Source organism: Vigna angularis, chromosome 6 (assembly GCF_016808095.1).
Source record: "Vigna angularis cultivar LongXiaoDou No.4 chromosome 6, ASM1680809v1, whole genome shotgun sequence".
Taxonomy (NCBI): Eukaryota; Viridiplantae; Streptophyta; class Magnoliopsida; order Fabales; family Fabaceae; genus Vigna; species Vigna angularis.
In genome coordinates, this window is record NC_068975.1 from 34,014,122 (window position 1) to 34,026,741 (window position 12,620).

Sequence of the window (12,620 nt, forward strand, 5' to 3'; positions counted from 1 at the left end):
GGAATGTTAATGGAACATGCTGATTTTATAGACAGTGGCATAAATTATTGGTTGTTAAAATGTGCAGTTATGAAAATAAGGTTTAGTGGTCGGAGATTAAGGTGGTATGTCAAGCGTGATAAGGTGACAGAAGGGATTTCGCTGTTGTTGCGGCTGCCTCTTGCTTAGAAGTGCAGAAAGGAAAGGATTGAGAGCTTGATTGTAAGAAGATAAAAGGTATATCAGACTTTATTATTTCATACAGATAAGTAAAACCCCCTTTTTCATCCAAGAATAACCGATGTCAAATCACTTCTTGAACGAAAAAAGCCTATTGAAATTGTTTTTGAATAACTAAGTTATATTTGAAAGTAGGGACTATTATAATTGTGTGAGTCTAATAGTCTCATCGATCAGGGATAATGTCAAATTATAATATATAAATGGAGTACAAACTTCACCACACAAATCGATTTTGTGGGATTGAGTTAGATTTAAACTCACTTTCTAATATGGTACCAGAGTCATGATTAGAGTCTATCCTAACGAGTTCTACATGAATATTCTGTTCATCCATTATTGAACCGCTATCGGACCACCCAATCTAATGTTCATCCATTATTGAACCGCTATCGGACCATCCAATCATGCTCAAGTACAACAAGTTTACTTTCCATTATTATCGGAAAAATAAATTATGAATGCTGACGACCATTTGGTAGGGATGGTTCCTGGAGACTATCAGATGATAGAGAGTAACCACTAATGTTGGAATTCTTATGATAACGTTCATGTTGAAATGGGACACCTGCTCTACTAGAGTTAATTGCACCGTAAACATCTTTAAGAATGACAGAAAACTTTGTTCTCCTTCTTCGTCTTGTAATAAAGACGCATAGTTATAGAGTTTTCTCTTCACTTTGGAAACCAAATAAGTTTCCTACTTTTGAAAGTTGTTGTAAAAATCAATAAAAATTTCCAATACTAATGCAAGTAGTAGTGAAAATTTAAAAGGTCTATAAGAAGTGGTGAATGCATCTTCAATTTTGTTTACAGTTGTTTAGAAAATAATTATTTAAAAAGTAAATTTGTATTATAAAGTAAAAGTGAAATTTAAAGGTAATTTCAAATGCATATGGATGTGAAGATATCATTGTCCAAAGCACTCATTATAGTAAAATATTTTATTAAAAAAATTTGTGTAATGAATATTCTTTAGGAACATTTATGTTAAAATACTTTTGTGAGATAGTTAAAATCTTCTAACTAGAGAGGGGATCTCCATCTTAGGAGAGAGATATTGTAATAGAGAGATGATTATGTAGACATCACCATATATATATTTTTTTCTAATAAAGTTTAAGAGATTATATAATTTTAAAAAAAGTTAAAATTTTGATTTTCCTTACATTTTGATTTAATTAAGTGCTTGCAATAATCTAGTAAAATTACACTCAAAGAAATTTATGATTTTGATTTTAACTTCCTTTCCTTTGTATAAGTACTCTTTTTTAGAAATTGTTACACATTTTTTTCTTTCTAATTATTTGACTTACTATAAAATAAATTCACATATCTAAGATATTTTGTGTTGTTGAAATGATATATGTAAATTAAATAATTTTTACATTTCATAATTAAATATTTTTATTCTTTTTTAATATATTTTTTTACATAAGAATGTTAAACTATCAATTTAAGTGTTGAGTTGCATAAACCCTTCATTTATTGAGTAATATAAAAATTATCTTATTTATTCTCTTATCTTTAATTTTTGTTTCACTAGAATATTTTTGTTTTGCTAAAACAAATTTCATTATCTTTCAATAGTTTCACTAGTTTGATTTGTGAAAATATTAATTTTTATGTTATTTCATTCAATGCTGTATCAAATTGTTTCAAAGATGCATATTTGATTATTTTTAATTTTTTTAATATTTTATTTGTTGTTATTTTTATCATGTAAAATATTTTATTGATATTTTTTTTATATAATTATTTTTATTTTCTAACATAAGTGTAATTCTATTACTACCATTATATAAAGAAATCGATTAGTATAATACAGTAATTTAATATAATTGTCATGAATTTTGTGATAAGATGTGATTTCATTCAATATATGGAATAGTTTCTATGATGGACATTTGATTATTTTTATTTTTTTTAATATTTAATTTGTTGTTATTTTTATCATGTAGAATAATTTTTGATATTTTTATATAATTATTTTTATTTTCTAATATAAGTGTAATTTTATTATTACGATTGAATAAATAAATCGATTAATATAATATTATAATTTAATGTTATTCTAATGAATTTTATATGAAATGAAAAGAAAGAAACAAAGAATATGTATATTGTTTATGATGGGATCATAATTCTTTTATGTACCTTACTCTTTTTCTTTTCTAAATATCAATATTCTTAATTTGGTTCCTAATCAAATTAAAATATTACATATAGTATTTGCATTTCATGGTATATCTATACTCTTGGTCATATATATAATTAATTAAATTATTTTGATACTTTGACTAATAAAATAATAATCTTAACCCATTCTATTATATATATATATATATATATATATATATATATATATATATATATGTTTATTTGAACAAATTGCTAACACTATCATTTTGTTTACATGGTATAAAACTCAAGTTGACTTTGGATTCTAGTGCTAAGGTCTCACATAATATTCCTTGAATCTTTCAATTAATTGTTTTTTTTTATTGTGTTTTGTTTTTTTATTCTCAGCATGTGTGCATTTAAGTGTAATTAATTCGATAAACAATTTGAAATAGTTTTAATAATAACTAAAAAACAATTTAAATTTACTATACAGTTCAACTATCAGCATGCGCATTGGTCGATGTGATTTTTGAATTATAGAATCAAGATACAGTTTACTTTTAAACTGCTCTGATCTTAGTACTTAAAATATAAAATTGTCTTACTAGAAGTTATAAATAATTAAATATACGAGGAAAAGTCGTTGGATTAAAATACACGCTTATAACAATGATTTAATATATATATATATATATATATATATATATATATATATATATATATATATATATATATATATATATATATAAATAAGACTAATCTAATAAAAACATTACATGGAGTTACTTTTAAAGAGAACTAGTAAAAGTACATGCCTTAGGAACATAACATGAGTTTTTTACTTTTTTTTTATTCTAATAAAAATTCATTAAATTATAAAATAAATTTATAAAAATAATTAATTGGTATATTTTTTTATTATTATACAATTTTTTACTATAAATAATTATTTGAGTTAAGAAATAGTTATTAAAAACATAAAATAGTAAAATAGTTATTTTAATTTATAAAATAATTAAATTTAGTTAACCTTAGTTAGTCTATCTGATTTGTTCTATTAGCTTCTGTTTTTTCTTTTTTTAATCCTCCCTTAGCTTCTCTCTGTAACAGACTTTTTTCATCAATATCAGTTTTTGTTTTTTGATGCTTGTTATCTAATTTGTGATAGATAGTTTATTATAATTCAAATTAGATAAAAATGCGAGATAGTTAAAATATACTTAGTCTTCTTTAGGACGGATATGAATGTTTAGAACATGAAGAATTACGTGAATACAATTCTAGAGAGAGGGAATCCCCATCTTAATTATAACACAGAGTTTTTTCAAATGTGTCGATAAAGCTTTTAATAATTTGGAAACAATCTAATTCTTTTGAGATAATCATGCAGACATTAACAGACATCCTTTTCTAATAAAGTTTAAGAGATTTTATAATTAAAAAAAGTTTACAATTTTAATCCTTGTAAAATTACACTCAAAGAAATTTATATTTTGATTTTAGTACTTTCTTTTATATCACCACATTTAGTAACATTAAAAGAATTAATAAAACATAAAAAAATGTTACTAAATTGGTAACATTTTATTAAATACTAAGTATATATATATAAAAAATTATTATCTTTTCAATAATTTTTTTATATATTAATAGACGCATTTTACCAAAAATTTTCGGTGACACTTTTTTTTTTCAATTCCAAAAGTCATATTTAGTGTAATAATTAAATATAATATTCAAGAGTGGTATAATATTTATTATAAAATAATCGTTAAAACAGTTATTACATTTTCGTAGTAACAATTTTATAAATAATTTTATTAAAATATTAAAAAAAATACTGAAATTTATTACCTTCAATGAAATATTATTAATAATATTTTTCACATTTAGTTACTTTTTTAATATCATTAAATGTACTCTATTGTTGGGTGGCCATACCACTACTGAATTCGAACAAGATATGACAAAGACCATTCGGTCAGCAGGATTAAAAGAATTTCAGAAAAAAATAATTTCTTAAGAAACATTGCAAATCAAGATTAAAGGAAAGTAGTGATTAGTGTATAATAAGCTGAGATTGAGTCGTAATTAGGGTTTTACTGATCTTACAATTCCATCTCAAAAATTATAAATAAAGGTTAAAGTTAAGAACTAGGTTATCACATTTATTATGAATTTAAAATTTTAATCTGATCTCTCATTCAGATTAATTACTCACTTAAGTCAGATAGCTAACCAACAAAGATTTGGCCTTATAAGGATTATAGGGTCCCGTACAAGGAGTAAAAGCATGAATGAATATGTTTTGTGTAATTACTTGATCCTACGTCTGAAAAACTAAATATAATACATGGAGATTCTAAATTTCCATAAAGAGCATTATTTATTTATTAGAATGATGAGGAGAAGTGATTTGACACGTTCTTAAAATTTGAAATGTCCACCATCAAAAGGCAAATAATAGAATCTCAAGAAAACAAATCAAGCACTAGATGAAATGCAAAACAGTCTGAAAATAAGAAACGTCTTGCATTTCTTGGGCACAATCTCATATTTAGTTTATTGAAGGACATTCAAGCCTTTTTCTTTGCGAATGTGAGGAAGAGCTGATATATCTTGCAGATTGGCCGTAACATTATTGGCCTATCTGATGGAGCATCCTCCAAATAAGATAGCACTGAACACACAATGCCAATCCATCGGTTATAATCAAGTGTAAGATGCACAACCAATATTATCAAACCAAGTGCACAAATGAAGTAAAGGATCCAATTGGATAATTCAAAGATCAACACTGAACCGCAAGTCAGAGCAGGAAACATGAGTGCAAGAGAGGCGAAAAGTGACACATTCCCAAATACCAGCTTTGTTTGCCGCAACCGGACAGACTCTTCCTCTGCTTTTGACCAACATACAGGAAGAATAACCGAAGCGTAGAAGAACATAGACGAAACACATAAACATGTTCCAAATGCAATGGACATAAAGAAAAACGTATACCATATCTTCCTTGAAAAAAAAGGAGTATTTCTATGATTGATATCCGCAATAGGAATGGTCATACCTCCAGTGATCCCTAGGCTGATAATCAGAGTTGCTACCACTAACAATGTATTGGCCATAGTTTGCAGTCCTGATATTGATTCCTTGTGCAAAATTTCGTGTGTCAGATAGAACAATCCTTTAGGAGTCAAACCATCTTTGTTTTTCATTGTTTTCATTGCAGGTGGAACTATTTTCTCCACATCCTGTTTGGAAAAAGTGAAGACTATTAGTATAATGAGGAAGATAAAGAAGATAAGTATCGAAGTAATTATTAAAAAAAAAGTATTATAAATGCATTAAGGAACAAAAGACAATTAAGTAAAGATTATTCATAAAAAAAGGCTAACCGTGCAGACAAGCATACGTACCTGAAACCATTTCTCCTCACTACTCATTAGAACATGGTTTGTTGAAAATCCGGGTTTTTTTTCAGGTTGTCCCATCTTTCCAGCTAAGTGCAGAACAGTGTTATGCTCAGAATCAACCAGTTTTGTCATAATATTCTTTGCACCCCGCTTGCTTAATATTAGTTTGTAGACAGATTTTTGTCGATGTAGAATAGCAATGTGAAGTAAGCTTTGGTTGCTAGAATTCACTTCAAATAGCAAATCAGGATGGTACTTTAACAGAAGTTCTAAAATATTAGTGTTTCCTGATTTTGCTGCATCGAACATTGCTTTCGACAATTGTGCATGGTTGATAGTATCTTTCTGCTTTTCCATGCCTTTAAAAACAGAATCTACAATCTCTCGATAGCCAATAGTTTCCTCGCAAAGGGCTGCCATTGAGTTTAAATTATTAGCCCCATTTAGTTTAGGTGCTATTTTAGTCAAATATATTGGGATATGATTCTTATTGAAATATATAATAGTTGTAGGGGTTACATCAATTATTGTGTAATATATGTGAAATTAGTTAAATTATTATCATATCCTAAAATCTGGGTTTTTTTTTCTTTGACTGTTATTAAAATGTATTCAATTCAATAAAAGTATATATTAAACTTTTTTATATTTATGCGTAAATATATCCAAACATAATATATATATATATATATATATATATATATATATATATATATATATATATATATATATATATATATATATATATATATATATATATATTATGTTGACTTACAAGGTCTAACAAAGGTGATAATGAAATGTAGGTCATTGTTTGGTAGAAGGAGGAGATTATGGCCAAAGTACAGCACGATGTAATTAGTCTGCTTCCAAAAGCTATAAGTAAGATAGTTTTGAACTCGGAATCAAGTCAAGTTCAATTAGGACACATCAGGTAATAATTTAGACTTTGATTATTTGGTTGGTCTAGAGCTAACACAAATCTAATAGATGGCAATGACACAAATTAGGTCAAGATTTACTAAGTTGAGCTAGATTCACACATCAAAATCATGAGTATATTAGATTAAGTTGGATCGATCTTAGGTGAAGTTGAGCTAAGTTATTATAAAAAAACTCTTTAATAATAATTAATTTTAATGATAAGAATATGTTTAATAATTAAAAATATGTTTAGTGATTAATTTAAAGAACAATTTCTTAATTAAAGACCAATTTTTCTATAATTAAAATCTTATTAATTATTGTTAGTGACCAATTTAAAAACTAATTCATAATATAAACTATTTTACTTACCAATTTAAAAACTAATTATAATTTTTTTAAACTATATTAAATACCAATAATTTTTAGTTTATAAATTGATATTTAAATTGATTAATAACTAATTAGCTTTGTCACTAAAATTCATTATTCAATAATTTTGTTGTAGCGAGTTTATTCTCATCCATGTGAACTAGAATCTATCCAAGCTCATATAAACCCAAATTATAAGAAAAAAAAATGAATTTGAGAATATTAACAATTTTTAATTTTTAATTTTTTTAAGGTGAAATTTTTTAAATTTAAATAATTCAGTTGCTCTTGTGAAATTTTAAAATTTTAATTTCTTTTTAATTATCTCAAACAAACTACAAAATATATTTTAAAAAATTTTAAATCCACCAAACAAATAAATTATTTTATTAAATTTTGTCGTACAAAGATAACATATATACTATTGTAAGAATATATGTAAGGAATATGAAAACTCACAACATTGAGCTAGCATTTGCAAAGCCGTCAACCTCTCTTCGTTTTCAACAGTAACAAGTTTGGGTTCGCTATCCAATAATTTTGATGTGATGGCTGTCATATGCCCAGAGTGAAGTGAAGAAAAGCATGCGTAAGAGAAAAATGGCATCGTAACATATTACTGTTAAGAAAAGAAGAGATTTGCATGAGCTTACTGTAAATGTTGTTGTTGATGGTCAAGAAAAATAGCTTCACAATGTCTGGGAAGGATAGGTTGTGATGTGGGTCCTCTGAAGTCTTTCGAAATAAGAATTTTGTCATCGGAATGTGACCTGCAGAAGATGCTATTTCAATTGGAAGCATATGGTTTTGGTCTCTAATCCACAGCAGCCGTGGATTCTTGCAAAACAGAATTTTAGCAATTTCCACATTTCCAGTCATCGCAGCCAAACAAAAGGCCGTGTTCCCTTCTGCCTTGTAATTTTCCAAATCTTCTTTGTCCATACAATGCATCAACTCTTTCACAAAAGTAGTTTGTTCCATGCTCACTGCAACGTGTATGGCTGTTGTTCCGACACCGTTTAATGGAATTCGCCACCAATAAGGATGCATTTTATAATAGGATGAAGCCTCACTCCAATTTCCAGAAGCTGCTGTTATATATATTCGCCTTTTCTGCGTTTCTGCATATCATGTGTTTATATAATCAACTTTCTTTCACAACCTTCAATATTAATAATATATATGTTTTACATTGATAATATGTGTTGTAACGTTATTTAATAAGTTTTACGCAATCCTTATTTTGATATAACGAGCCTTTCCCCTCTAAAATTTCCCCATTTTTTAAAGTAATAAGATAATGAAAATGTGTTAAATATTAGTTAAAGTCAGATATATATATATATATATATATATATATATATATATATATATATATATATATATATATATATATATATAATTTTGAATGGTGATGATATTTCAATGCTGTACCATATCGGTTCGAATAGAATTAATAATATTACTCAAAATTTAGATTATTTCAAAAGATTTATCATTTGACAAAATTTATGCACTGTTTCAGCAAGCAACCTTGTAAAAAGATGGGACATCCCAAATATCTGTCATATTTATTTAATTTTTTTTGTTGCTGATAAAAAAAACACGTGAAAGAATATATATATATATATATATATATATATATATATATATATATATATATGTACATTTTGATAGCAAAGTAAATATGAATATTGGTTTTTATCGACAAAATTTGTTAATTAAAGAGTATATTCAGTATATTAAGAGCAAAAGAGTTTTAGTATTAATATTCAAATTACCCAGTAAGTTTGGGAATTAACTATGCAAATTATAAGGAAACATAAAATACACATATAAAGAATTATAAAGTTGTATTGAGTTTAATTCTTTTGATCCTGAAATTTTATTGTAACTCCAGAAAAAGAATTATACATACATATATATATATATAATTACTTGTAAAAAATTTCAAAATTAGATAAAAAAAATTACAATTAGTAAAAAAAACATTTCATAAATAAAATTTATTTATAATTTCTGCATTTTAAAAACATTTTTTTACCAAACATAACCTAAGAACTTTCATCTACCAACTATAAGTTAGTTTTATAGTTGTTGTTGTGAAACATAGTCTATATATATATACCATATTTTTATCCATTTGAAAGGTTAATCCTACATATTTGTTAGTAAATCCATTCGAGGTTTCTTACTTAAATAAATTAAAGTATAAAAAGGTAATTATAAGAAACAAATTAAGACATGCAGACAAAAAAAAAACTTAAATAAGTCTGAAATGGAAGAACAACAAATAAACCAATTAAAACTCATACCGTCCGGCTCTGGTAAACTTCTTTCGAGTGGCAGTAATTGTGAATTCTCTGTGTGATGGATAACAATATTCAGTTCTGTACCATCTGTAAATGCATTTATCAAAAGGATATGTAATTATGATGTTTTAGATCAGATATGAAACATCAGTGATGCAGAAATAAACTAAATAAAAAGAACGCAAACAAAATAGCAAAGTGCAATGTTATTTATACAACAACTAGGAAGTGAAATTTGGAAAGTAAATACTTTGTCTGTAATTAACTATGTGGTTATAGATAATACTAAAAGTACAAAAGTTAAACAATGTAGGAACGCATTAATGTATAAAATTTAGAGTTGAAGATATTAAGAAGGTGATTTATAAGTTAGAACTATTCATACTCTCAGGCTTGGTAATTGCATCCGAGTTTGATATTTGCGGCGAGACTTTCATCATTCTGATTCCGGCTGCTGGAAATAGAGAGAACAGATAATTTTGTATGAGAAGAATGAAAGAAAAGAAGTTGGGGAAGGTTTAACATGGTGGTTTGCCATGGAGTTCCATTATATAGCTCGTTCTTGTGTTGACTTTGAATTTTATTGCCGAATTTCCTTTCTTCAAGAGGTATCATATTCAACCAGGCTGTTCTGTTGCAAGTTTTAATATCCATTCAATATTCGCTCCATCTTTAAATTATTATTTTTTCCTAACAATCTTTAAATTAATGAAACTCAAGTCACCTAAACAAATGTTAAGATTAATACTACCAATAATTGAAAGTTTGTAACGTGTTTTAAAATTTAAATGGCCTTAGTACGCATGTTTGAATCGTATTTTAAATAGTTGATTAACAATCAAACGAAAAATGCTTTCATACATATGTAGCCTGTACTTGTAGATACATATAGCATGTGGTGCGACTGTTTCTTTATTCTTAGCATGCGATGCATGTAAGTGTAATTAAATTGAGAAACAATTTCAAATAGTTTTAGTAATAATAAATTAATTAGAATAACTACACTTTTTGGATCAGCTCTACAGTTCAGCTATGAACATGCTCATTGTCTATATGAACGAGAAGATAAAATGTGAGCTATAGAAAATCAAGATACAGATCCTCTGCAATTTATCATACTGCAGGAATCTCAGTACTAAAATTATAATTTTTTTTTTAAAAGTTGTAAATAATTAGATATAAACAGTTGAAATAGTTGGATTAATTGATTCCATCATTGCAATTTATTTTTTGTTTTTCTTCTCATTTACATTTTTTATCCTTTGCTTTATATACTTATAGAGATAAGATCGCAGCAAAAATTTCAGCATCAAATTTCTAGCTCACCTATACTTAGGTATCTCAAATTGAATTCTAAATTGAAACATAATTTAGGGTTTAAGGTTTAAAATAAATTATATATATATATATATATATATATATATATATATATATATATATATATATATATATATATATATTATTCCTCTATTTCAATAATTAATCTTGGTTTTGTGGGAATGCACTACGTTGTCTCTCGTTGATTGTTAGATGCCTATCAATATCAATAATTTGTCCAAAGTAATTGGATTTGAATACTTAATTGGTAGACATTTTTTCTTTTAGATAATATTCTTTTATATATATAAATTAAGCCTATAAATAATTGTAAAATGTATGAGAACAGAAAATAAACCAATTAAAAAGTGATACGGTCTGGTTCCGGGAAATTGCTTTCTGCGATTGAGAATTCTCTTTCTCTCTCTCTCTCTCTCTCTCTCTATATATATATATATATATATATGAATGTCTATATTAGAATTGAATCATGGGTGATGCAAGCATAAGCTAAATAAAAGAATTGCTTAAAATAATAGCAAAGTGCAATTTTGTTTATACAACTACGAAATTTAGAAAGTAAATACTTTGTTTAAGATTGGCTTTATTGTTATGCATAGCATAAGTACAAAACTTTGAACTGTGCTAGCACCATTAATCCACAGAATTTATTAGTTCGAAATATTAACAAGTCATAGTTTAGCACTAAACATTACTCTTTTGGCTTGGTAATTGCCTATAGTCAGAAATTTGTGGTGTCATTTTCATAATCAGATTCCGACTATTCTGTGGCTAGCTAGTTAACTGACCAATAATTTTGAGAATTAAAATAATATATATAAAATAAGTATAATTTTAATGTATAATCTTAGTAAAATTTATTATTATCAGTCATAAAATAGTGTAAACCAGTTTTCTTTTACTATAATACACTTTACAAATGAACAAATGATATGAATAATATATTTCATAAAGAAAGCTTAGAAGAGTCGTAACATCTTGTTTACGTATTATAAAATTCATGTTGACTTTGAATTCTCACGTAATATTCCTTGAATTTTTAAATTAATTGTTTTTTTATTATGTTTTGTTTTATATATTCTCAGTGCATTTACGTGTAATTATTTCGAAAAACAATTTGAAATAGTTTTAATAATAACAAAAAAAATTAAATTTATTATTATTTTTATCCGGTCCAATAAACATATTAAAAAACACGTTTCAATAAAATCTAGAGGGTTACTCCTTCCATCACCCCATCTTCTCCCTCCACCTCCCCAATTTTTTCTAAATTTCAATCTTACCTTTTTACTTTTATCTTTACCTATTTTACTTTTTATTTTTTAAAACCCTAATCCCCTTTCACTTTCACTCTTTCTATCAGAGGCAAGCCCCCACCCCCCACTCCCACTTTCACTTTCTCTTTTTCTTTTCAATTTTCACATCCGTTAACACAATCTAATTAATTCCTACAATCTTCTTCGCCAACATTGTCACGAGTCCCCTTCACATTCTCTACGTTATCACATCATGTGACTTTGAATATCAGAACTAGTTTATTGAATCTATACCACATTGATAAATTCTCACATTCACATACGTTGATGAACTACCACATGAAATTTGTTGTTCAAACTATCAACTTCTTTCCATTACTTTTTAAAAAATATACAAAAGTGATCAAACCATATACAATATAACGTAACTAAGCTTTCAAGAATAAATAATGAAGAAAAGGAGGAAATGGAGGATGATGTTAAGGGATGTGAAAATTGAAAAGAAAGAGAGAAAGTGAAAGTGGGGTGGGGGCTTGCCTCTGAGAGAAAGAGTAAAAGTGAGAGGGAATTAGGGTTTTAAAAAATAAAAAGTAAAATAGGTAAAGGTAAAAGTAAAAAGGTTAAGATTGAAATTTAGAAAAAAATGGAGAGGTGGAGGGAGA

The 12,620-nt window shown here is 26.5% G+C and overlaps 1 protein-coding gene across 1 annotated transcript; it reads right to left on the reverse strand.

The window, feature by feature from the left end:
* Positions 1-4,919: 4,919 nt before the first annotated feature.
* On the reverse strand, positions 4,920-8,158 carry LOC108341668 (ankyrin repeat-containing protein At5g02620-like). The gene is made up of 4 exons (XM_017579322.2): positions 7,706-8,158; positions 7,512-7,604; positions 5,760-6,169; positions 4,920-5,594 (listed from the first exon to the last, which is right to left on the reverse strand). Exons 1-4 carry the CDS (start codon positions 8,100-8,102, stop codon positions 4,920-4,922), a joined length of 1,575 nt encoding a protein of 524 aa, XP_017434811.1. The 5' UTR covers positions 8,103-8,158.
* Between the last annotated feature and the right edge of the window lie 4,462 nt (positions 8,159-12,620).

Excerpts from the sequence above, each read along its gene's own strand:
- LOC108341668 (XM_017579322.2), bottom strand. The coding sequence starts at position 8,102 with ATGCATCCTTATTGGTGGCGAATTCCATTAAACGGTGTCGGAACAACA. Across the intron at positions 7,605-7,705 it reads CATCAACAACAACATTTACA|CCATCACATCAAAATTATTG; the intron begins GTAAGCTCATGC and ends GGCATATGACAG. Across the intron at positions 6,170-7,511 it reads GCAAATGCTAGCTCAATGTT|CCCTTTGCGAGGAAACTATT; the intron begins GTGAGTTTTCAT and ends ACTCAATGGCAG.